The sequence below is a fragment of the Pelobates fuscus genome, chromosome 5, assembly GCF_036172605.1.
Source record: "Pelobates fuscus isolate aPelFus1 chromosome 5, aPelFus1.pri, whole genome shotgun sequence".
Classification (NCBI taxonomy): Eukaryota; Metazoa; Chordata; class Amphibia; order Anura; family Pelobatidae; genus Pelobates; species Pelobates fuscus.
In genome coordinates this window covers 129,849,097-129,875,750 of record NC_086321.1, presented here as the reverse complement: position 1 = coordinate 129,875,750, position 26,654 = coordinate 129,849,097, and the positions used below count along the sequence as shown (strand labels likewise).

At 43.5% G+C, this 26,654-nt stretch overlaps 2 protein-coding genes across 2 annotated transcripts; both read left to right on the top strand.

Moving 5' to 3' along the window:
• The first annotated feature begins 7,721 nt into the window (after positions 1-7,721).
• LOC134610485 (hydroxycarboxylic acid receptor 2-like) lies at positions 7,722-8,741 on the top strand. Its single transcript, XM_063453454.1, has one exon. It carries the CDS (start codon positions 7,722-7,724, stop codon positions 8,739-8,741), a length of 1,020 nt encoding a protein of 339 aa, XP_063309524.1.
• An 8,275-nt stretch (positions 8,742-17,016) lies between these two features.
• On the top strand, positions 17,017-18,039 carry LOC134610483 (hydroxycarboxylic acid receptor 2-like). The gene has a single exon (XM_063453453.1). The coding sequence runs from the start codon at positions 17,017-17,019 to the stop codon at positions 18,037-18,039; it is 1,023 nt and encodes a 340-aa protein (XP_063309523.1).
• Positions 18,040-26,654: the final 8,615 nt, after the last annotated feature.

Sequence of the window (26,654 nt, the reverse complement as noted above, 5' to 3'; positions counted from 1 at the left end):
AAGTGTTCTCCCGGGTAGGATTTCCAAAAGAAATCCTGTCTGACCGAGGCACCCAATTTACAGCCGAATTGACCCAACAACTCTGGCAGGTTTGCAAAATTAAATCCCTTCTGAGCTCCCCCTACCATCCCCAGACGAACGGACTTTGTGAGAGGTTCAACGGAACCCTCAAACAAATGCTCAAAACGTTCACTCAGGAATACCGAGATTGGGAGCGCTTCCTGCCGCATCTCCTATTTGCCTATCGGGAGGTGCCCCAGGAAACGACAGGGTTCTCTCCCTTTGAGTTGCTCTACGGAAGAAAGGTACGGGGCCCCCTAAACCTGATCCGGGAGCACTGGGAGGGAGAGACGGAAACTGACGGTGTCCCCATTGTGCCATACGTGCTGGAACTCAGAGACCGAATGGAGCAGCTAGCCAAATCAGTGCAGGCTAACCTCCAGTCGGCCCAGAGAAGACAGAAGGTATGGTACGATCGGGGGGCCCGAAGGAGAATCTTTACCATAGGACAAAAGGTGTTAGTACTTAAGCCGGTGAAGACAGACAAATTGCAAGCATCATGGCAGGGCCCCTACCAGATTGTAGAGAAACGGGGCGACACAACTTATGTCATAGCCAGTTGCCACGACAACAACCTTAGGAAGACGTTCCATGTAAACATGCTCAAAGAATACTTAGAGCGACCCGAGAACGTGACAGCCGTATGTTGTCCGCCCCAGGAAGACCCCGACAGTCTACCCATTCCCGACCTATTAGAAAAGAGTCCCCCCACAGGGATAGTAACCCAGGTTCAGATAGGAGACCGACTTAGCCCCACTGAAAGGGAGCAGCTCAATACACTCCTCCAGGCCAAACACCTCACCTTCTCCCAGAAGCCAGGGTACACTACCCTAACTACCCACCAGGTCGATACCCCCGGGCAAACCCCCTTACGCCAGCCCCCGTATCGCATCCCCGAGGCAGTTAGAACAGGAATGAAGAAGGAGATAGATGAGATGCTCCAACTCGGGGTGATTGAGCCCTCCGATAGTCCCTGGGCCTCCCCGGTTGTCCTGGTGCCCAAGAAAGATGGGACAACCCGGTTCTGTGTAGATTACCGGAGGCTCAATGAAAAAACAGTGACGGACGCGTACCCTATGCCCAGGGTAGACGAGCTACTCGATCGTATAGCCAGGGGAAATTACCTGACCACTATTGACCTCTGCAAGGGTTACTGGCAGATTCCCCTGGCCCCGGAGGCTATCCCCAAGTCGGCATTCGTCACCCCATTCGGCTTATACCAGTTTAAGGTAATGCCGTTTGGGATGAAGAATGCCCCAGCTACATTCCAGCGCTTGGTGGATAGGCTCCTGGATGGCTTCCAGAGTTTTGCCTGTGCATACCTGGACGACATAGCGATTCACAGTGAGTCCTGGGAGGACCACTTAGCTCATGTCGGAATGGTTCTGGATCAGATCCGGGCTGCTGGCCTGACTCTGAAACCAGAAAAATGTCACTTTGGGATGGCCGAGGTACAGTACCTGGGTCACCGGGTGGGGTGCGGAAAACAGCGACCAGAGCCAGCCAAGATAGAAGCTGTTGCCAATTGGCCCACCCCCATCACTAAAACCCAGGTTCTAGCCTTTCTGGGCACGGCAGGGTACTACAGACGATTTGTACCCGACTACAGCACACTTGCCAAACCCCTGACTGACTTGACCAAGAAAAACTTACCTCGACAGGTCCTGTGGTCTCCCCACTGTGAAAAGGCTTTCCAGGCCCTCAAAAACGCTTTGTTAAAGCTCCTGTCTTGGCGGCCCCAGCTCTTAATAAACGTTTTATCGTCCATACAGACGCTTCCATGTTCGGGCTGGGAGCCGTCCTCAGCCAAGTAGGTGAAGATGGAGGGGAGCATCCAGTTGCCTACATCAGCCGGAAGCTCCTACCCCGCGAAGTCAGCTATGCAGCGGTCGAAAAGGAGTGTTTGGCCTTGGTGTGGGCATTAAAGAAATTGACTCCCTATTTATATGGACAAGAGTTCACTCTGGTCACCGACCATAACCCGTTGGTGTGGCTAAACCGGGTCTCTGGAGATAACGGCAGGTTATTACGTTGGAGTTTATCATTGCAACCCTTCAATTTTACCATTACCTACCAACCCGGGAAACAGAATGGCAACGCGGACGGGTTGTCCAGACAAACGGACCTCAGCCCAGCATAACCAGCGGTCTGGACAGCCTTAGTCTGCCCCGAAAAGGGGTCAGACGGTGTCTGCCAGAGTGTTCCACAAAAAGGGAGCACTGTTACAGAAACACCAGTTCTAATTGTATACCTTTAATTACTTAGGAACAGCATTTCAATCTTTGAACTGGCACTTCGAATACCGTCAACGTGCCGAAGCCGTCGAAGTCACTAAGGTAGTCGAAGCGGCCGCCATTACAGTCGAACACGTGGCGGCGGCCATTTTAATGCAGTTGAATGCGGTCAGCGGTAACCTGTCTCTTTCCCGATACTTCGACACTTCGACAAAAGCCGAGGTGCGTTCGAATATTCGAACACCGGCTTCGGATGGAACTTTACCGTTTTTCCGGCTAAACAGCGACCGACCACACAGCCTGAATCTGTGGAACTGTTTCTGGGCTTGCAAACAGGCGTGCGGTCGGTCCAAAGAGACTTTTTAATATCTCTGGAACTACGGGACGGATTCCCACGAAATTTGAGTATGTTGTTCCACCATTTATGTTGTTCACAAAAATATAAGTTTTATTAATGTACTAGTCAAAATGAGAAAGTTATAAAAATGTATAAAAATGTTTTAGCTTGGAGATAATTGAGTAGATACAGTAGGAAACTCAATTATCTCCCAAGCGGAGGGGAGGGCACCAGGGGGCTGTACTATGCTGTTATTGGTTATTTTATACCTCCCCCTGGGAGGGGTCTGTGTGTACCTGACTGTAATAAAAAAAGCAGGCTGGGTGTTCCAGACCTCAGTTCTTACTTGACCCTCAAATCGCAGCCTCGACTCGTTTTTTGGGCAGAAAGGTATCCTAGCTATGCTATAGCTAGTGGGATTATTCTACACTTACAGGACTCATATGGAATATTATGGAAAGCAGCTCTCCCCTCTTCAGCAACTAGGAATCCAGACGACTAAGCGGTCCAGCTCTCAGCAAGCCTAAGGGTAACCGTAACACTTACCTCTCCCTTTACTCCCTGCCCTATCGTGGTTTCTGTTTCAGTTCCCTTTAGCGCTTGTTGTGTTCAGTTGTGTTCCTTCGTATCATGTGATCACTCACATGAAAAGCTGAGAACGACACTGCGAACGGGCCAGGGGGCCGCCATAAGGAAGCGACAAAAAGGTTAGGCCGACGCAGCGGACTCACTAGCACAGGCATAATTGACGAGCCTAACACTAACGCTAGTTGCACTGAAACCAAAGCAACGATACAACCCAAGACCTGACGACAGACAGGAGATGCCACAGAGTAGCGACACCAAAAGGCAGAGGACCACTACTAGAAAGATAGACGCAAAACGGGGACGGACAGAACAACCACCACGCCCCAGGCACCACAATATTAACCCAACACCACAATATACCTTCCATAGAACACATGACAAACGCTGTGTCTTACTGGTTGCTCACGCATGACACAAAGCCTACTATCACAGAATCAATGCTCTTTGTATATATTGTAAATGTTACGATAAGGTATTTATTAATGATGATATAACAATGTTAAACATACAATGTTGAAAATTGCCAATGTAAAACCTCCATGTTACGCGTTATCAAAAGCTGCACCAACACCCTCCAAATGTTATGGGGCAGGTGCACTACAACCGCCACAGCCGGAGGACATTATCTCTCCCCCCCTCCCAAACACAGGAAGACACCAGACGCGTGGCTACCCCACACGACACCCCCCCCCCACACACACAAAGGACCACCACACACCCACCCAAGGCAGAATAGCCTTTGAACATAATACATGATCCACATGGAACAAGGCAGGGTATACTGCTAAAACACAGGCGGGGGACCCCCCGTTAACCATCAGCCATCCAGGAAACTAATACCACACCATACATGGTAGTCACAAAATACCACAGTTTCGCACCCTTCTTCCCCCGCCCTACCCTCAACCCTTACCTAGAGCACAGCCAACATAGCCCAGACATAGGCAGGCCGAAGGCAGGACCTGCCACGACTTGCCGACACTCTTCCCTCGTAACTTCCAACCCCACTACGTGGTTAAGAGACCGAGCCCTCCCGCCGACTAGACAACTGGACAGATCGATAAGCCCAGTTACTCCCCACCTTACTCTCAATGACTGCCCCGCCCGCGCACCACGGGACCCGCAACCCCTCCCCGCAACCTAACCGCCCACTTCTGAACACCAAAAACCCTCACCCCCACGGGCTACGCACGCCATGGCACCACCGAATATAAAGATCCGCCGAACCTCCCTCAACGTGAAGGGACTAAACTCTTCGGCAGGTCGCCCATGTACGTCCCCAAAACCAGCGGGAGCCTAGGACTACCTAACTTCCAACAATACTGTAATGCGGCCCAACTGGCCCACATACAGCAATGGCACGCTCCCCCGAGGTGGGTGGATCTGGAGCATGACATCATGGGCTGGGACCAGCCATCATCATACATGTGGGTGCCCCCCGCCCAACGTCCGCTTCCCCCACCCACCTCTCCAGCAATCACTCACACGTTAGCTCTCTGGGACAAACTTAACCCTAAATATGAGCTGTCCTCCTTCATCTCCCCGGTAACACCAATATACCGTAACAAACTCTTCCCGCCAGGGATGGTTGCAAAACACTTCCGCGCATCCAGATTACTCCACCTATACCACCAGGGAGAAATCATCGCCTACAAAGACATCCCAGACGGCGAAACACTCACGGCAGACTATTTTCGTTACATACAGCTCAGGGACCTGGCAAGACAGCCAATGATCAAACAAGCGGGGACTTCACCCCCAACACCATTCGAGAAACGATGCTTCGACGCACCCCTACACTCAGGGCAAATCTCCGGCTTATACACCACCCTGACAACACACACCTCCCACATCAACCTTACCTACATTGCCGCATAGGAACGAGACCTAGGGCCACCAGAGGAATCGAGCGACTGGGCGGAAATCTGGGAGGCAACGAACTCCCTGACAGTATGCGTTACTCATAAAGAACAAGCATACAAAACGCTATTCCGCTGGTACCTGACACCGCACAGACTCCACAAAATGGGGCAAAAACCCGATAACCTATGATGGAAACTGTGTGGCGAAACAGGCTCCTATCTACACTGCTGGTGGAACTGCCCTAAAATTAAACCACTCTGGACGGAAATCCACTCTGAACAGATTCTCGACAAACCCTTCACCGCGCAGCCATGGACGATGCTACTCAACAAACCGCTAGACCCCCTCACCAGGAGCGAAAACAAACTAGCTGCCAGGATAACGCTGGCAACCCGAAGGGCAATTGCGGAGCGATGGGCCGACCACCGAATCCACACGATCTCGACTATCATCAACAAGATCAAAGAAACTCGCGATCTGGACGAACTAACCGCACAGATACACGACTCTTACAACGCTTACCACCGAACCTGGGACCTCTGGGACATGAACTACCCGAAGCTGGCCACAACCGCATTGAACTAAACACCCCATCTGGAAGCCGAATTTACTCGAATCATCATTGTGCCAAGAACCATAACAAAAGAAGGGCGCATACAGCAGAATAACCAACGGACACCTCCCACATGCAACACCCCTCCCTTCCTCCCAGCCCTACAAAATCCACCAACCCACCAACTCCCTACCCCACTACCCACCCCCTCCCAATGGGGGCCCGGCGGACGCGGGCGGACAGCCGGGGGGGGGACAACACTCTCCTTACCCTCCCCGGACACTAGAGAAGGAGGAGCGCCCAGATGAGGAGGGGGCAAGACAGGAATCACCCCCACACCAGACCCCTGACCCTAACCCACAGACTAACACCACCCCGAGAGTTGACACAGACCGAAGGGAAGCTAACCGCCCAAGACGAACACCCGCCTAGAGACGGGGCATAAGACCATCAGGACCCCGATAAAAGGCAGCCTCACGGCGCAAACACTAACACCGACACGGCAACAGACCACACTTCCGAGGCCCGCAACCAAAACCCGATGTGACACACCAAACCGAAAGGTGACAGAACGCACCCCCGAGGACACCTGACCCCTGCCCTTTGCCCCCGACCAAACAGCCGAAACCTGACACACGCAAGGAGGGCGCATACAGAGAGAACACCCCTTCCCCCTCTGTTCACACCACAAAGATCCGACCATCCCAACAGAGCCACCATCTCCCAACCCCCCCCCCCCCCACGTGCACCCACACGCCAACACCTGGTCACAAAAACACAGCACCCCGCCCAAGAGACCAGTCTACAGCACAGACCGAACCCAAGAGGCCCCTTCACGCATCGGGAGACAAGAAGCTCATCACTTGGGAACAATACAGAGCCCAGGCACGCTAGCACACAACTTGAACCAGATGACCAGCATAAACACTGAACCACAACAGAACAAAAACAGGGGGCCACCTGGAACCCCTCCATCCCTCTCTCACAGATAAACCTCCCCCCTGCCCCTACTCACCAAGAATACATATGCGACAAACTACAAACGAGCTGAAAAGGTTCGCAAAACGCCCACTAAACGAAATCCACATCAAAAACTGACACCAACCCCCCCTCTTCTCTTCTGTACCCCCTCCCTCCCCAAATCCGAAATGAAATGAAATGACATGGAAAACATTTAAAAATAAAGAGGTTATAAAAATGAGGGGAGCAGAGAATATCCCACTACCCCCCCTTACCCGACAGACCTCATGACTACACCTCCCAGTTCACCCCTACCCATTATAAAACGAAAAATTGTGCAAAGTGCTATATCTGTTGGACACGAGCGGAACTCTGTACCTTATGTTAACAGAAGCTTGTAACACCGTTACCACTGTAAACATAGCAACAACGCACAGCGAACCACTGTGAACAATGTACCAACATATTGATTGTTTGTTACATTATCCATGCACCAACAAAAATAAAGAATTTATAAAAAAATAAATAAAAAAAACACTGTCAAAGAGTGAAAAAAATAGGAATCAGGGCAACACACAAAGCATATTTGCAGCCTGTAATATTCTTTGAATTACAGACAGATGCCAAAGTTTAGTTCACATTTTTAAAAAAATATTTGGCCATTAATTCCCATGCAGTCTCACACAGCTACATTCTGCTAGAATTTTGGGGATCTGGTTTCTCAAAAATAACATGTTTCTTACATATGTCCAATACCCAGTACCTAATTTTTTTGTATATGTATTTTATTTTACACTTACTGTATTTGATACATTTCTATTTGTTTTCATTTATTAAGATAAATCTGCTGGTGAAGGGGTTACATTTGTTATTTGCACTCTATATTACTGTTTAAATGCCTGCTGCCATAGCTTCCCCAGCCAGCCCTGTATGTAATTCCCCTCAGTAACCTCACTCTGATCATTGATATCTGTGTAATCAGGAGTGAGACTCATGCGGAAGGATGACTATTCAATTCTGGTCACTCTTTGGTTTTTCTTCTGTAAATCTCTTCCTGTTCTTTTTGCAGTGTGCAGTATGAGCAGGGTTTCTTTATCCATTATTTTAGACTCAGCAGAGGAGTACAATGATTAAGAATTTTACTCAACCCACCACCTGCTGTCTGTTTGATGAACCCCTGCTGTCTTACCTGCTCCCACCTGTCCTGATTACAGTGTTAACCCTGGGGTTCACCTTCAATGGCATTGCCTTGTGGGTATTCAGCTGTCACATGAAGACCTGGACTTCTAGCACTGTCTACCTCGTCAATCTGGCAGTGGCTGACTCCCTGCTCCTCATCTGCCTGCCCTTCAGGACTGACTACTACATAAGAGGGAAAAATTGGATCTTTGGAGACATCCCATGCAGCTTGGTACTCTTCATGCTTGCCATGAACAGGGCTGGGAGCATCTTTTTTCTTACCTTGGTGGCCTTAGATCGCTATTTCCGAGTGGTCTATCCTCATCATAGAATCAATGCCATATCCATCAAGACTGCAACTTGCATTGTCTATGCAGTATGGTTTGGCACCATATCCCTCACAGTTTTCATCCTCACAAATAGTCATCAGACAAGCATGAATGGGTCCAACAATACCTACTGTGACAGCTTCACCGTGTATCCTACTAGTATCAACTACCATGACCTGTTCTTCATCTTGGGTTTTTTCCTGCCCCTGCTCCTCATTCTGTACTGCTCTTACATGGTAGTGTGGAGGCTGAAGAAGAGAAACCTGGACAGGCACGCCAAGATTAAGAGAGCTGTACAATGCATTGTGTTGGTGGGAATTGTGTTTACTGTGTGCTTCTTACCTAGTGTGTCCACCAGGATTACGGTTCTACTGCTTATGACATCTCCTCAAGGCAGCAACTGCTCGATCTACCAGTCAGTGGACAAAGCTTTCTACATTACCATCACCTTCACCTACATGAACAGCGTGTGTAACCCCCTGGTCTATTACTTCTCCAGCCCAGCGTTCAAGGCTTTCTATTTGAAGATCATGAGATGTCCACAACATTCCGAATCAGAATCTGAGAAGGACCACACGAACGATGCACCTATCACCATTCCAAACAGCAGCAGCCAGCTGGCAGACTGCATTGACTAATTCATTTAACTGTGTCAAGAAGCAGCATTAGAAACCCATTTATTTGACATGTCCTGGCAGGGAAAGTCATCCTTCAGCTATCAAGCCATTGTTTGCCATTTCTATGACCATCCATCCATAGAGCAATTTAGCAAAATTATCTAAATTTAAGAGCGTTGGGACCTCTCATTAAAGAATGGTGATGCTTTGCAAGGAACCAATACTAAGGCATCCACAGCTGAACTGGGTAAATATTTATTCAATGCCCTGAAAAGAACAAACACCACTCTATGTACTTAACTCTGTCAGAACCCGCAGCTGTTGATGTTTTGTGTTTTTGCTTTGAAATACATATTTATGATAATTAAAACCTTTGAAATAGTATTTTTCGGCCCAGCATAACATACAAAAATAATGAAAAAAATAATGTTTGATTGCATAAATTATATTTTATATATTGCAGGTTTAAAAGCTTTTCAAATAAATAATTCACTATTTATCTTCACTGCGTTTTTTCACTAAGAATGAATTACAGTGAATTGAAAACCGAATTGCAAAATTTAGGGCATTATTCAAGCAAGTGAGAATTCAAAGGGAATTTCAGATTTAAGATAAAAACTGAACTGGCAAACATTTTCTAAGCCAGCTATACTTTAACTTTGACTACTCTTCTAAATTTAAAATTCACTTTGAATTCTCACTTTAGTAAGTAACCATGTTAGGGTTTCTAACCCTTAAAATTATCATCTCTGATACTTTTTTGTTTTTTTTATGAAAACCCTACAGCAAGATAACTAATTGCAGAATGCTTTGCTTGTTTACATGCTTTTTATAAAATTAAACTTTTTACATTCTGCTTGCTACCAGAGACATTTGATTCCATATTTTCTTCTGTAACAGAAAATTAATTACTATAAGTGGAGTGAGAGTGAGATGGAGCTTACATTGGAGCTTACATCACCACCTAAGAAAGTATAACAAACAATGATATAAATATCAAATATATCAGAAAGCTCCAAAATTATCACACAGTATTGTTAAAGAAATAGTAAAAATAGGAGGTAGGACGTAGATACCACCTGATATACTCAGTCTGGTGCAGTACCTCACAGTGCCACTACCTGTCTGTGGTGCTATTCTAGGCTGCTGCACCCAGACTGAGATCACCTTCTGTTTCTGGCTGGCCTTACTTTCTACTTAACTTCTCCCTATTTAGTTGAGCCTCACCCCTTCTTGTTTGCCAGTTCATTAATGTTTGTTGGTGGTCTGGTCCTTTTATCCTGAGTTCCTGAGCTGGCTGCCCCCCCCCTGTGTTCCTGAGCTGGCTGGCCCTGTATTTAGAGGTCCGGCCTGCCTTGGCTGGCCCTGTATCCAGAGTTCCGTTCTGCCTTGGCTGGACCTGTATCCAGAGGTCCTGCCTGCCTTTGCTGGCCCTATGTCCAGAGGTCTGGCCTGCCGTGGCTGACCCTGTATCCAGAGGCCCGGGGTGCCTTGGCTGGCCCTGTATCCAGAGGACTGGCCTGCCTTTGCTGGCCCTGTATCCAGAGGCCCGGGCTGCCTTGGCTGGCCCTGTATCCAGAGGCCCGGCCTGCCTTGGCTTGCCCTGTATCCAGAGGCCCTCCTGCAAGACTAAGTTATCTGTTTGTGTATTTTACTTAACTGTCTGCCTTGAATATCAATACACTTATGTTTTGCCTTGATTTGTGTGTATATTAGTTTCTTTGCATTCTGGGTTTCACCATATAGAGGTTGCTGCGCTGGTCAGCACCCCTTCCTGACCAAAACACCCGACAATGTGGGACGCATGTGCGAGATGACTCCCACGAAAAATGGACAAAGACAAAAACGGAACGTCTGAAGTGACATCAAAATACAGGAAGCAGGAAGGGCGTTCCATAGTGGCCACCAGCTCACCTCCGTTATGGCATTTAGAACAAGACGATACAGCGATATCCCACATCCCCGAGGAAGATCCCCCCCCTAGACGAAATTGACGAAGACCTATGCCTATGGAATTACGCCTTTGGGGAGAAAGGCCTGCAATGTTCTACTTCTTGTGACTGCTCTCACTCCCCCCTCCCCTTCCTTACAGTCGTAATGTTATTACGTATAAAAGCAAAAATCTATATCAACACTTTGTGTGCATATATAGTGAATACAAGTGAAGATATACTTATCTCAAGATTCAAATATGACAGCCTCCCAGGTCATTACCCAGAATAAATTACCTTTACACCACGAAATACAGAACAACCAGATATATTTGGGATACGGCTGAAAATCTAGAAAAATAGGAAACAGAAACATATATAGTGTAATTCAGTTTAAAAAATAAATGTGTGTTAATGAAATGCACTCACAAGATAACGCTGAAAATAGCACCCAAGGGTGCCTCCCCCGATAGCAGTGGGGGGCTGAAATATCCCTCCTGTTGCTCTGATGATGTAGTTACAACACAGGACTTCAAGGATGGCAGGAAAAATACAGCAGCTTTATTTCAAGGATGAACAATCACCCATCAATAATAAAATATAAAATATAAAACAACAGAGGTCCTACACGTTTCGTTCACAAAATTGGAACTTCCTCAGGGACCATAATTTAAAACAAACTGTATAAAGCAATGCCAAATATAAAAAGCAGCCTAATCCCCCCCCCATCCCTTCAGACCCGTTATATAGGGCTACTCCCTAAGTTCATAATTAGATCCGTGGGCGTTTTTTCTACTTGCTTGTCCTCATTGGTGCAATAATCAATCTTGTTCAGTTGTTTGCATTCTTCTTCTGATTCACTTTTTCATCCTAATCACAAAAGCCCGTGTTCATGGCCAGCCGAAACCGGAACCGGAAGCACTGTTAGCCACATTCCATTCTATCGTGTGTTCCAACGAGAAAGATGATGTTATATCGGAATACAGCCCTCTGGTGGTCGCCAGAAAAATGATCAAATAATGTCGATAATTATGAAAATAGATGTGTATCTACAGAAACAAAATACATTGACATCGGCAGCAGCTTGGTAGAATAAATTGATAATACATCATAGCGGTTAATTTCACCATTTACAGTTCTATATAGATATTTAATTCATACTCAAACGTTATCCTGAAGTAGAAAGTGTTAAATATATGGTTATATAACTAGCGTGAGAATATGCTAACTTCTTAAGGTGTTTTTTTTTTTTTGTGTGTGTGTATTTTGTAAGTGAACTAAAAGGAAATAACACACATATCCATAGTTTTATGACCACCCTCATGCCTTGATCTATACGTTTTCAAACTTTTACAAATAGAGTACCTAATATTAAGTGGTACAGAAATTCAAGGTGTAAAAGTATAATTCAAAAATCAATAAAAGAAATTCAAATGTATATTGAAGTGTATATTTATGGACCCTCAAAAGAGATATCCAGGTATAAGAAGAAACTTGAGAGGACATAAAAAGGATATAAAAAGAGCAACATTTGTACAAGTTATAGAAAACAAATCAAATCAATATCAACATTCAATCCCATAGGTTCTAATGTCTAATTTATCAATCCAAAAGGTTTCATGTTGGGACAGTTTCTTTACTCTATCACCTCCACGCCAGTGTGGAAGAACCCTTTTTCGATGCCTGTACACTTGAACCCCTTCCATGAAAAGAAGGGACATGTGTTGCAATGGACAGGGCCCGAATGAGTCATAAGTCCCTTTTTTATATTGTTCAAATGTTCAAGAAATCGAACCTTGAGGATTCGTTTGGTACGGCCTACGTATTGTTTGCCACACGGACATTGAAGTAAATAGACGACAAAGTCCGTGTGGCACCCTGTGTCTGATTTGATATGATATACGTCCCCTGTAACATGACTAGACAACATACTAGACCTTTCACTGGAAACCATCCTGCAGGCTTTACATATATTACAACCCCTAAAAAGTCCTGTGTCAGTGTTTTTAGAAATAGATTTAGCTTGGGGCTAACATGTTTTTCAGATTTTGATTCTTTTTAAATATTACTTGGGGATAATTTGGTAGATGAGCCCCTAATACAAGATCATGTAAGAATATTGACCAATGATTTTGTAATCCTTTTTTGATCTTTCTATGGTCCACATTATATTGGGTCATGAATGCGGACTTGAAGGGGTTAACAGACATATTGGACTTAGGTTTATCCACTAACAGCGTGTTTCTCTCAATTCTCTCAAAGAAATTAAAATATACACTGGCACCATGGTAGAGTATAGGATAAGTGCTAAAAGGCAACTATACATTGAACTGTAAGCAGGCAGCAAACACTGGTAGTAAGGGATACCCTCAGCCCCTTACTGATTAATATATAGCAGGGGTTCCCAATTAATTTTTCCCGTGGAACCCTTTGACATAGTGTATCAACATCGTGGAACCCCCTCCCACCGGTAAAAAAAGAATACAAATAATTTGTGCAGTTGCATAAACCTTTTTTTTGTATGTGCCGGTGTGTGTCTGTGTATCAAGGTGTGTGTATCTGTGTTTGTATGTGCCAGTGTGTATCTGTGTGTGTGTGTATCTGACACACAGATACACAGACACACACTGGCACATAGTGGCACACATATACACACACTGGCACACAGGTACACACACCTTGACACACAGTGTGTATCTGTGTGTGTATGTATCTGTGTGTCAAGGTGTGTGTATCTGTGTGTCAAAGTGTGTGTATCTGTGTCTGTATGTGCCAGTGTGTGTATCTGTGTATCAGTGTGTATGAATCTGACACACAAATACACACACTGGCACATAGTGGCACACAGATACACACACCTTGACATACAGAAACACACACCTTGACACACAGTGTGTATCTGTGTGTGTGTGTGTGTGTATCTGTGTGTCAAGGTGTGTGTATCTGTGTTTTGTATGTGCCGGTGTGTGTCAAGGTGTGTGTATCTGTGTTTGTATATGCCAGTGTGCATATCTGTGTGTCAGTGTGTATCTGTGTGTGTATCTGACATACAGATACACACACACTGGCACATAGTGGCACACATATACACACACTGGCACACAGATACACACACCTTAACACACAGTGTGTATCTGTGTGTGTATGTATCTGTGTGTCAAGGTGTGTGTATCTGTGTGTCAAAGTGTGTGTATCTGTGTCTGTATCTGACACACAGATACACACACTGGTACATAGTGGCACAGAGATGCACACACTGACACACACACCTTGACATACAGATACACACACACAGATACACATACACACACACACTCAGATACACACAGTGACACATACACACATCTTGACTCACAAATACACACACACACAGATACACACAGTGACATATACACACACTTGCATATACACACACTCAGATACACACACTGACACAATCTCAGATACACATACAAAGGAACATACAAACACACTGATATACACTGGCACATACACACACCTTGACACACGGATACACACACACACACACACACACTGGCACACACAGTGATGCATACACACACTGGCACATACACACACACACACACACAATATGACATACATCAGACCCACCCTCCTGTTGACTTACCTTGTGTGTCCAGGAGGGTGGCTTGCTTGTGGTCCTGGTGATGTTGGTTGAGGCTGATGGGAGTGAGCTGCTACATGCTCACTCCAGCCTCTCCTCTGCCATCCATGGTGCTCAATCTCTGGGTGGCCGTCTCCTCCCTCCTCCCTCCTCCCTACCGCATTGCAGCAACTCTGTGAAGCTGGGAGGAAGTGCTATCACGTCCTCCCAGCCGGCCGATACTACAGATGTCCGGTCATGCTCGTAAAGGGCCGCGGCACCTGAGCGGGACCCTGATTTGTGATAAAATTGCGGCGGCAATTTTGTTTGGGGAAATCACGGTGGAACCCCATTTGTGTTCTGGGGGAACCTCAGGGTTCTGCGGAACACCAATTGGGAAACGCTGATATAGAGCAAGATAATACAAAATATATATACAGGTTGCACACAAAGAAAGTTCAATAGATTATCAGATGCTTGGAGTATTCTTTACTTGTAAATTGTCCAGGCTTCTGATGGTGGCACGTATATGAAATAAAGAAGAAAGATAGCCGGTAATTGTGCAGAGTATATAGAACCAAGTGCAGAACAAACAACAAAGAGGTCTATGGTGTATCACTCACATTTAGTAGAGCTATAAAACCAGCTCTGAATATAAATTTTACACTTGAGAAAGTCCTTAGTAGACGAAACACATTGTGTTATTTTATATTGTAATTTTATACTAGTTATTTTTAAGCATTAAAGATATCTGGCATTCACTTAATTTATGTGTCTGACCATTTATTATATTTTTATGCTTTTAAGTTTTTTGTTGTTGTTTTTTTAGTTATTTTTATATATTTTACTGTTCTTGGCACATCTATACCACCATTGCCTACTTCCTACCTGTATTCTGGGAAGAACTACCCTTTAGAGGAGCTACTCTACATTATATCCCTGGTGGGGATCAGGGATGGTACCATCCAAGCATTAATACCAGAGCAAGTGCATATTGCTTCATCAAATGTCAATAGATAATTTTTACCTTTAGAATTACTAGTGTACAGCTTTACGGAGAGAACTATTTTTTTGCCTTTTATATCATCTACATGCCAAGTGACTGACTCCTAGAACAACATATCCGTCAGTGGGGATTGTATTGATGCATGCTGTTATACTCAGAGCTGGTTTTATAGCTCTACTAAATGTGAGTGCTACATCATAGACCTCTTTGATGTTTGTTCTGCACTTGGTACTAGATACTCTACACCATTACCTGCTATCTTTCTTCTTTATTTCATATACCTGCCACTATCAGAAGCCTGGACGATTTACAAGTAAAGAATACGCCAAGCATCTGATAATCTATTGGACTTTTTATTTTGGCGCAACCTGTACATATATTTTGTATTATATTAATGGCACCATAAACATAACTGTGCACTGTAGTGGTTATGGTGCTTGGAGTGTTCCTTTAAAATACACACTAGTTTTGATGTTCAGGGTGCCCTTTAAATTTTTTAAAGACTAATTTTAAACTGAAAATTTAGACAGTTGTTATTGCTCCTAAATGTAGTGAAAGAGATAAAAGAAAAGATAAACGAAAGCTCTGGTTCTTTAGCAATATATTTGTTTGCTCATGTTGGCCATACCAACAGTATGAGCTCTGGGCATGGCAAACAGCAAAAGCTCTGTTTGCATCTCCCTTTACTCCTGCACCGATCCTCACTACAGCTAAAATCATCTGTTATTCTTGCAAATTATTTAATTTACAGAATTTAAATGTATAACAATATATATTCTTAGAACATTTATCATAAAATAATAAGGGAAAACCTATCATAGGGAAGGAAAGGGGGAGGAAAAAAATGTAGGAAATGTAAAAGTAAAAGAACAATTTGTATATAACCATGACTATTATTAACTGTCTAAAACTCCGATTAAAAATAGATACAGTGACCCACATGCATACATTTGAACTTATTTAGAATGATTTGATAAGCAGGGTAAAATTCAAAGTAACCAACATCATAATATATATATTGCCTACTAAACCCTGTTTATTGATTGAGTCCCATTGTCCCATGTTTGGCCTGGCTGACAAAATACAGGGGATGACTGCCTAAACAACAATTTGTATCCCTCTGTAATTCTAATGCCCCATTCTTGGCCCCCCTCTACACAATAGTAGACTGTATGGTTAAGTTTGTACTGTGTTGCTATATAGCACCCAAGAGAAGAAATAAGGGATCAAGGGCATCCAAAAAGGCATATTTGAAACCTTCAATATTTTTTGAATTACAGACAGATGCCTAAACTGTATAAGTTGTTTCAATATTTGGCCATTATTCTTACACATAGTTACATTCTGCTAGAATTTTGGGAATCTGGTTTCTCAAAAAGAACACATTCCTTATATATGTCCAATACCTAGTACTTGGATTTTTGTGTATTTACACTTACTGTATTTGATATATTTCAATTTGTTTCCAATATAACCTTGTTAGTGATGGGGTTAAATTCAATCTTTTCACTGTGTTTTCCTGTGTTTGCCTGCTGCTATAGCTTCCCCAGCCAGCCCTGTGAGCAGATCTCCTCAGTAACCTGGCTGTGATCATTGAAATCTGTGTAATCAGGAGTGAGATCGGTGCGGAAGGATGACAGATAATTCTGATCACTCTTTGGTTTTTCTTCTGTATTTCTCTTCCAGTTCTTTCTGCAGAGTGCAGTCTGAGCAGGGTTTCTCTAGCCATTATTCTAGACTCAGCAGAGGTGTACAATGATTGTGAATGGTACTCACTCCATCACCTGCTGTCTGTTTGATGATCCCCTTCTGTCCTACTTGCTGCCTCCTGTCCTGATTACAGTGTTCATCCTGGGGTTCACCTTCAATGGCATTGCCTTGTGGGTATTCAGCTGTCACATGAAGACCTGGACCTCCAGCACTGTCTATCTCGTCAATCTGGCAGTGGCTGACTCCCTGCTCCTCATCTGCCTGCCCTTCAGGACTGACTACTACCTGAGAGAGAAGAACTGGATCTTTGGAGAAATCCCATGCCGCTTACTGCTCTTCATGCTTGCCATGAATAGGGCTGGGAGTATCTTTTTTCTCACCTTGGTGGCCTTAGATCGCTATTTCCGAGTGGTCTATCCTCATCACAGAATCAATGCCATATCCATCAAGACTGCAACTTGCATTGTCTGTGCAGTATGGCTTGGCACCATCTCCCTCACAGTCTTCATCCTCACCAATGGTCGTCAGAGAAGCAAGAATGCGTCCAACAATACCTACTACTGTGACAGCTTCACCGTGTGTCCTACTAACATCAACTACCATGATCTGCTCTTCATCTTGGTGTTTTTCCTGCCCCAGATCCTCGTTTTTTACTGCTCTTACATGATAGTTTGGAGGCTGAGGAAGAGAAACCTGGACAGACACTCCAAGATTAAGAGAGCTGTACAATGCATTGTGTTGGTGGGAATTGTCTTCACTGTGTGCTTCTTACCCAGTGTGTCCACCAGGATTGAGATTCTACGGCTACTGACAACTCCTCAAGGCAGCAAGTGCTCAAGTTACCAGTCAGTGGACAGAGCTTTCTACATCACCATCACCTTCACCTACATGAACAGCGTGTGTAACCCCCTGGTCTACTACTTCTCCAGCCCAGCGTTTCAGGCATTCTATTTGAAGATCATGAGATGTCCACAATATTCCGAATCAGAATCTGAGATGGACCAACCGAACGATGCTCCCATCACCATTCCAAACAGCAGCAGCCAGCTGGCAGATCGCATTGACTAATTAATTGAACTATGTCAAGAAGCAGCGTTAGAAACCCATTTATTGTCTTGTCCTGGCAGGGGAAGTCATCTTTCAGCTATCAAGCCATTGTTTGCTATCTCTATGACCATCCATCCATATAGCAATTTAGCAAAATGATCTAAATGTAAGAGTTGGGACCTCTCATTAAAGGGTGGTGAAGCTCTGCAAGAAACCAGTACTAGGGCATCCACAGCTGAACTGGGTAAATATTTATTCAATGCCCTGAAAGGAACAAACACCATTCTATGTACTTAACTCTGTCAGAACCCGCAGCTATAGTGGTTCAGTAGTTTGTGGTAGCAGACTTTAGAAAATGCTTGTTGCAACTTTACTTTTGTATTGAAACTAAACTCTTCTTTTCTATGTTTTGGGTCTTTTTTTTTTTTTTGCTTTGAAAATCATAGATTATCTTTAAAACCTTTGAAATATTATTACTCTGCACAGGGTAATATATTAAAATGATGAATACATTATTAACTTTAATGTTTTCTCTTATATAAATACTACAGCAGACACCTAGATATATATTGTTTAATATGTTGCATGTTTACATGTCTTTTATAGAAAGAATTCACAATTTACATTAACTGCGGTTTATTCACTAAGAATGAATAATGGTACATTGAAAAAAGAATTGCAAAATTTGCAGGTTATTCATTTAAAGGGAATTGTAAATTTCAAATAAAAATAGCTGAAGTGGAAAAACTCTCTAAGCCATATATATACCTTCACTTCTGCTACTCAGGCCTGAAATTTGAACTTCTCTTAGGATTCACTTTCAAATTCTCACTTTAGTAAATAAAGTTCTGATAGTCCCAATTTTTCAATAAAATTCTCAATTGACTACAATCTGCTGTTTAGCGTATAAACCTGCCCCACCCCCACCATTCTAATATAATTTCAAACCTTAAAATGATAATATCTGATACTTTATTTTATGAAATCCCTAAAGTGAGAGAACTAACTGTACTGTGCTTTGCTTATTTACATGTTTTTTTTTTATAGAATTTAGTCTGTTACATTTTGCTTGTACCTGAGACATTGCAGTCCACATTCTCTGTCTTAATCCCTTGTTACCGATTCCACAACAGTCCAATATATTTTAGTTGGTCCCCATTGGAACAGAATCAAGGTATAATTTGTTTTAATACCACCTGGAAAACAGGTTACTGAGCTTCTTGTCCAATGCTATGTACATCGTTTTTGTCCCTATTAAAAAAGATAACTATATTGCTCTATATAATGCAATATTTATATAAAATACAATGAGCACAGCTACTACTTTTTCTGTTATATATATTGCTGCTTAGGCAAGGCTGATTGGTGTTCAAGCAGGGTCCGATTAACATAGGGGCTAAATGAGCGGTAAACCATGGAAAAGGTCCATTGTTATCCGTTACTGTATTTTTTGCTTTATGTGCTCATGTTTTGTGTAGAGGCAATGACATATGGGAATTTAGGAGGGATTAAGGGGAACAAAACATGTGTGGACTGACTGACTATATAATTAAAGGGACTCTCCAGTGCCAGGAAAACATATCCGTTTTCCTGGCACTGCAGGACCCTGCAGTGCCCCTCTCCCTCCCACCCCCCATCCCATGTCGCTGAAGGGATTAAAACCCCTTTATTGACTTACCTGAATCCAGTGCCGATGTCCCTCGGCGCTGGGTCAGGCTCCACCCATGCAGCAATGGCCGCGCGCGTGCATTAGACCTCCCCATAGGAAAGCATTATTCAATGCTTTCGTATGGGGATTCCGGCGATGCTGGAGATCCTCATGCATAGTGTGAGGACGTCCAGCATCGTTTAAAACACTTGTCATGTTCTAAGAACATGGAAGTCCCTCTAGTGGCTGTCTGATAGACAGCAACTAGAGGAGGACTTAACCCTGCAAGGTAATTTATGCAGTTTATTAAAGCTGCAATAATTACACTTTTAGGGTTAAGGGTGGTGGGAGTTGGCACCCAGACCACTTCAATGGGCAGAAGTGGTCTGGGTGCCTGGAGTGTCCCTTTAAGGTAAAGCTAACTTTCAGCACTGCACAAATGCTCTTACAGCTTTGGTCTCTCTACAGTGGCTTGTCCTCTTTCTCCTACAATTACTACATTCACCTTTTTCTATGTTCCAAGCTGCTTACCAGGAGCTTCTGCCTGCTAGTAAGAAAGGAAGGAAAATAGTGAACAAGTGAGTGCTGGGGCACATCAGTGAACTGTCTGCAGAAAGCATTAGAGCAAGCGCTTCATTAGATGCATTCACACCAAGCTCAGAGCAATGAAACCGCTCTGTCTACATAGTCCATCCTTAGATGGCCAGCAGCCTGAAATGTATTAAAGACAGGCTGGACTTAAAATTTTCAGGCAGACCTGCCACTTTTCTGGGTGGCCGTCTCTTTGGGAAGTGTCAATGATCCACCTCTTTTCTGGGTAATCGTCTCTTTGGGCAGTGTCAGTGATCCACCTCTTTTTAAGCCGCCCACCACCGATGTTTAGGTGTATGGATTTGGTTGAGATATGAACGCGAATGATTAGCATAGGGTATGTGTTTTCTCATGCATGCATGCATCCTGTGAGTTTTTCACTGGCACCACCTCTATCAGATACATGACTATAGTATGACTGATATAGTGTTTTCTGTCAATAAGATTCTGTAATTAGTCCCATTATAATTGTCAGAACCGAGCCCAACAAGCTCTTAATCTGGCCCTGAGTTCATGCATATAAAGAAGGTTGTTCTATATGTTCAGTCATTCATTGTCAGAAATATTAGGGGACGGGAAATATTTGGATAATATGGATCATATAGTTTCTATTTTACTGCAATTCCTCCAACATAATCAGAATAATTAGCAAAAAGTATAGTGACAGATAAAAATGTGAACAAGTATACTCAAATACTTCGACGATATATGTAATAGCTATGTGTGGGAATGTACACTCACAACTTGTCAGTAGAATGTAAACATTATGTTCATGTATTTTGAAAAATGTAATCAGAATTTCAGCTTTAAATTGCATTATGGATTTATAAAAGTTTACAAATACCAGAATGTTTTTAATTCTTTTTATAGTTTCTTTTGTAGTAACCTTTTACCCAGATCTCATAAAGTTAACATTTTATACAATTATCCTATTTGTATACATGCCTGCGTTTTATACATTTTTTTTCTGCCTATTCGAATGTTTATATAACACATATAACACACTTTATGATGTATCATTATTAGGCAGTGAATGTGCCAGTGACCACCAGATTTTACATGTTTAGCTATAATTTCTATGTATTTGCTTTAAGTTGTTTTCCTATGAATGCGTGCGTCCTCTCTGCCTGTCATGTTGTGAAGATGGCTAAATCAAGAAAGCATGAGAGAAAAGAGGTGGTGGTAGACAAAATAATACATTGAGATCCCATATGAAAGGAAGACAGAACAAGGTTTTATAGAGGAAGGAGGATCAAACAGTAGAAATGGGCTAAAAGGTATGAGGGGAGGGATCCCTTGCCAACTTTTCAAGCTATTCTGCTGAGTGTCTGCTGAGTTTAGCAGAGAACCAAAATCCACGTGGTGTCACCAGGGCCATTATGAATAGAAGGTACCATGTCAGCTAGCTGAAAAGTTCTTTGGGAGATGGATAGTGTTGCACCCCAGTTCCTTTTAATGTAAGATTTTTAATCGTTTATCAATAAATGTGATTTACTTTACCTTAACTTGTGCTGCTTTCTCTAAACCTTCTTTATTGAGGATCAAGTCACTACCAACCTGTGGTGAAGCATATGTATCACACTCTAAGCTGAATTACTTGAGCCAGTTACCAATACAGGCTCAATAAAACGTGAGTGTGATTCTTGAAGAACATATATTGAGCTTTTATTATGGAGAACTATATACGCTATGAGAGCGTTTTTTTTGTTGTTTTTTTTCATTTATGTCTCCAGGCACATATGTTTTTGTTCCATTTGCAATTTTATTTGCGTTTCCAATAGAAACAGGGAAAGGGTACAGAAGGAAGAAGTGGGGTGGGGAGGGGGGGGGGAATGGATATGGGGGAAGACAGCATTGGTACATAGCAGTTAAAGGGGGGAAGATGGCCGTATAGGAAGTTTCATATATCCATTGTTTATGTAGTTCCCCGAGTAGATCCCTCCTTGTGGGAATTACCGGAGACTTCCATTTCCTTGCAAGCAATTGTAATGCAGACAGGGCAATGTGGGTAATACTTTTCCTCTTGTGCTGGGGTATCTCCATTGGGAGATCCAGCAATAGATATGTTTTGGGGGTAAAGGGTGGGGTGGAGGCCGTTATCACCTGGGCCAGGTCGTGGACTGCCATCCAATAGTGGATCAGCTGTGGGCAATCCCAACAAATATGGTACATCAAGCCCTCTACTCCTTGACACCTCCAGCAATCTGAAGGGGTAGATGGGAAGAGTTTGTGTAGCCTGGTTGGCACTAGGTACCACCTATAGAGGATCTTGCGATGTTGTTCTAGATGGGAGGAAGACCTGAGTAGTTTTAGAGGATTAGAAAATATGGCGTCCCAATGTTTTGCGAACAGTGTGCAGTGGAGGTCTGCTTCCCATTGTTTTGCGTTCTTAGATGCAGAGAAGCTGGTGTACGTGGAGATAAGTGTATGGCACATGGAGATCGGTTTACATCGGGATGAATGTTTCGCATTGATGCACATTTCTTCCCAGGCAGTGAGTGATGAAGTAGTGAGGTTAGTGGTAGAGGGGTGTTGCAGTACCTTGGAGAAGTAGGATCTCAACTGAAAGTAGGAGTATAGTGAGGACTGCGAAAGGGGAAAACTTAGAGGTTAGGCTTGGGTAGTCTGGTAGTTTGTCGCCCTCAAACAGATGGTATACCATGTCTTGCACCTCTGCTGTACCAGGGTATTGGGTTAAACGTAGGGACAGAGTATGGCAGAGCTATGAGTGGGGTCGCCAGGGAGAGGGTGGGGTTGCTGCCTAGTCTACGTCCAGATTTGGAACAGGAGCTGTACCTGGGGGGTATGCGGTCACATTAGGCCTGTGCATTTTTAATGTCCATAGCAAATCAGCGAGTTCGTGCCCTCCCATGAGGTCTTTCTCTAGGGTGACCCATTGTGGTCTGGGTGCAGAGACAATATGGGGTACAGTAGCGGATAAGACCACCGCGTGGTCTGTATATTGGGCAATGCTAGCCCACCCAGGGTCCTGGGGGCTTGTAGAAGTTTGAGGGGGACTAACACTTTACCCCTTGCCCACACAACTCTCCAAATGTCTATCTGTATTGCCTTAAAATAGGACTTGGGTAGGCGGAGCGGGAGGCTGCGGAACAGGTACAACAACCTCGGCAGGATGGGCACATCTTTTTAAGAATCTCTTTCGAGTATATTTGTTGTTATTTCATTCCACACTATTCACTTATGGAATGCAACATATGACATCACAAGCGTGGTTATAGTGGATTAATTATAACACCCACATTTTCAACCTATGCTCTGTTCACTATTTTCTGTTAATAAGCTGCATATTCTTAGCGTCATTGTATATTGCACATTAACTTTGCACTTTAAAAATAAAATAAATAAAATACTGTATAGATTCAAATTACAACGCGTTTCACCTAATAGGCTTTTTTAAGTTTGTCACTTTACAATTTATAAAATTGTTGATTTCAATAGAAATCAGTCAGACAGACAGGGTGGTTTTCTTCCACTTTCGTTATCTCCTCAAAGCTAACAGAAATGGCAAGTGCACTGGTCTAGTGTTTGCATCTCTTCCCCCTTGTCACTGAGCTGTACTAAAGCTCATTGAGAATCATTAGAAAACCATGATTGTGTGTACATGTGTGCATGCTTGAGGCTACATCACAGAGGCTTCTCAAATTCCTGAAATTCTGTAACAGGAAAATAGGAAGGGCTTGCAAAGAATGCAGACAATAGGTGCGCAGCTTTTACAAGGTGTTTTCATAGATCCCAAAGATAACATGCAGGGAAAAATATGTGCATTTTTTGTGGATATATCTATTAAGCAGTTAAAAAGTAAAAACAAATGGGGTGCTGTTTTACACGGAACAAATTTACAAACAGAACATTTTTGTTTTTGCCTTCATTTTTCATGAGCTGAACTCAAAGATCCAAGACTTTTTCTAAGTACACAAAAGACCCTTTCTTAAATATTGTTCACAAATCTGTCTAAATCTGTGTTAGTGAGCACTTCTCCTTTGCCGAGATAATCCATCCACCTCACAGGTGTGGCATATCAAGATGCTGATTAGACAGCATGATTATTGCACAGGTAAGCCTTAGGCTGGCCACAATTAAAGGTCACTCTAAAATGAGTAGTTTTATCACACAGCACAATGCCACAGATGTCACAAGTTTTGAGGGAGCGTGCAATTGGCATGCTGACAGCAGGAATGTCCACCAGAGCTGTTGCCCTTGAATTGAATGTTCATTTCTCTACCATAAGCCGTCTCCAAAGGTGTTTCAGAGATTTTGGCAGTACATCCAACCGGCTTTACAACCGCAGACCACGTGTAACCACACCAGCCAAGGACCTCCACATCCAGCACCTTCCCCTCCAAAATTGTCAGCCACCCGTACAGCTGCTGCAACAATCGGTTTGCATAACCAAGGGGTTTTTGCACAAACTGTCAGAAACTGTCTAAGGGAAGCTCATTTGAATGCTCGTCGTCCTCATCGGGGTCTCAACCTGACTGCAGTTCGTCGTTGTAACCGACTTGAGTGGGCAAATGCTCATATTCAATGGCATCTGGCACTTTGGAGAGGTGTTCTCTTCACGGATGAATCCTGGTTTTCACTGTACAGGGCAGTTAGCGTGTATGGGGTCGTGTTGGTGAGCGGTTTGCTGATGTCAATGTTGTGGATCGAGTGGCCCATGGTGGCAGTGGAGTTATGGTATGGGCAGGCGTATGTTATGGACAATGAACACAGGTGCATTTTTATTGATGGCATTTTTAATGCATAGAGATACTGTGATGATATCATCAGGCCCATTGTTGTGCCATTCATCCACGACCATCACCTCATGTTGCAGCATGATAATGCACGGCCCCATGTTGCAAGGATCTGTACACAATTACTGGAAGATGAAAACATTCCAGTTCTTGCATGGCCAGCATACTCACCGGACATGTCACCCATTGAGCATGTTTGGGATGCAATGGATCTGACTAAACGACAGCATGTTCCAGGTCCTGCCAATATCCAGCAACTTCGAACAGCCATTGAAGAGGAGTGGACCAACATTCCACAGGCCACAATCCACAACCTGATCAATGCTATGTGAAGGAGATATGTTGCACTGCGTGAGGCAAATGGTGATCACACCAGATACTGACTGGTTTTCGGTTACCCCGGTCCCCCCCAATACAGTAAAACTGCACATTTTAGAATGGCCTTTTATTGTGGCCAGCCTAACGCACACCTATGCAATAATCATGCTGTCTAATCAGCATCTTGATATGCCACACCTGTGAGGTGGATGGATTATCTCAGCAAAGGAGAAATGCTCACTAACACAGATTTAGACAGATGTGTGAACAATATTTGAGAGAAATAGGCCTTTTGTGTACATAGAAAAAGTCTTAAATCTTTGAGTTCAGCTCATGAAAAATGGGGGCAAAAACAAAAGTAAATAAAAACAAAGAAGATAAGGGCTGCATCAAATCTAATATTGGGAGATAGAAACAGTTATCACAGATAGAAAAGTCCAAGTTTGCAATAAATATTATTAGAAAAGTCCAAAGGAAGGATCTCACTCGGATCCAATAGTGGGTGGCCTGCTTGAATAATATCCTCAGAGTCTTTGTCCAGGTATGTCCACTTTTATGAAAGACAAAAAATAAAGGGAACCAATAGTGCAATATTTACAGTCCAATATATAAACTGTATGGAAGAGGATGGTAATACACTCACATTTGTAGGAGCTTATAATTAGCTCTAGCGTGAAGGGCGTACAGCGGTATAATCCCCGCTTCTGAGATATATAGTAGATGTCGTCAAGGGTATGTCCAGCACTCGAGGAAGGAATAAAAAGTAGGTAAAAAAGCCAGAAAAAAGATAACATAGTAAAAGTATATTTAAAAAAAAGTTAGTTGCACAAATAAGTGACCAAAAAAATATTTATTTAGCTAAAATACACAAAAATCAATTATCCATAACGCGTTTCATTATAACAGACTTTTTCAAATGGATTAGTCTATCACTCAATGAAACAATTACACACAGATTCACAAACACAGTGACACATAGATACACAAACAGAGACACACACTAACAGATGCACAAACACACATACACTCAAGTACACACTGACACACAGATACAATTAGACACACAGAAACACACACACACAAATATATACACACATACACTAAGGTACACACTGACACACAGGTACCTACACAAAGATACACAAACATGTTGGTCATTGGTTAACCACCCTCATGTTTCTTTTGCCATTTTGGGTGCAAGAGGGTGGCCTCAACTGGCTGGGGCTATTTTGAGTCAGTTTAAATCCCTGATTAATACTGCCATTGCTTATTTTACTTGCTGAATGTATTACACCTATTACTTTTAAGGTTTATGGTGCTTT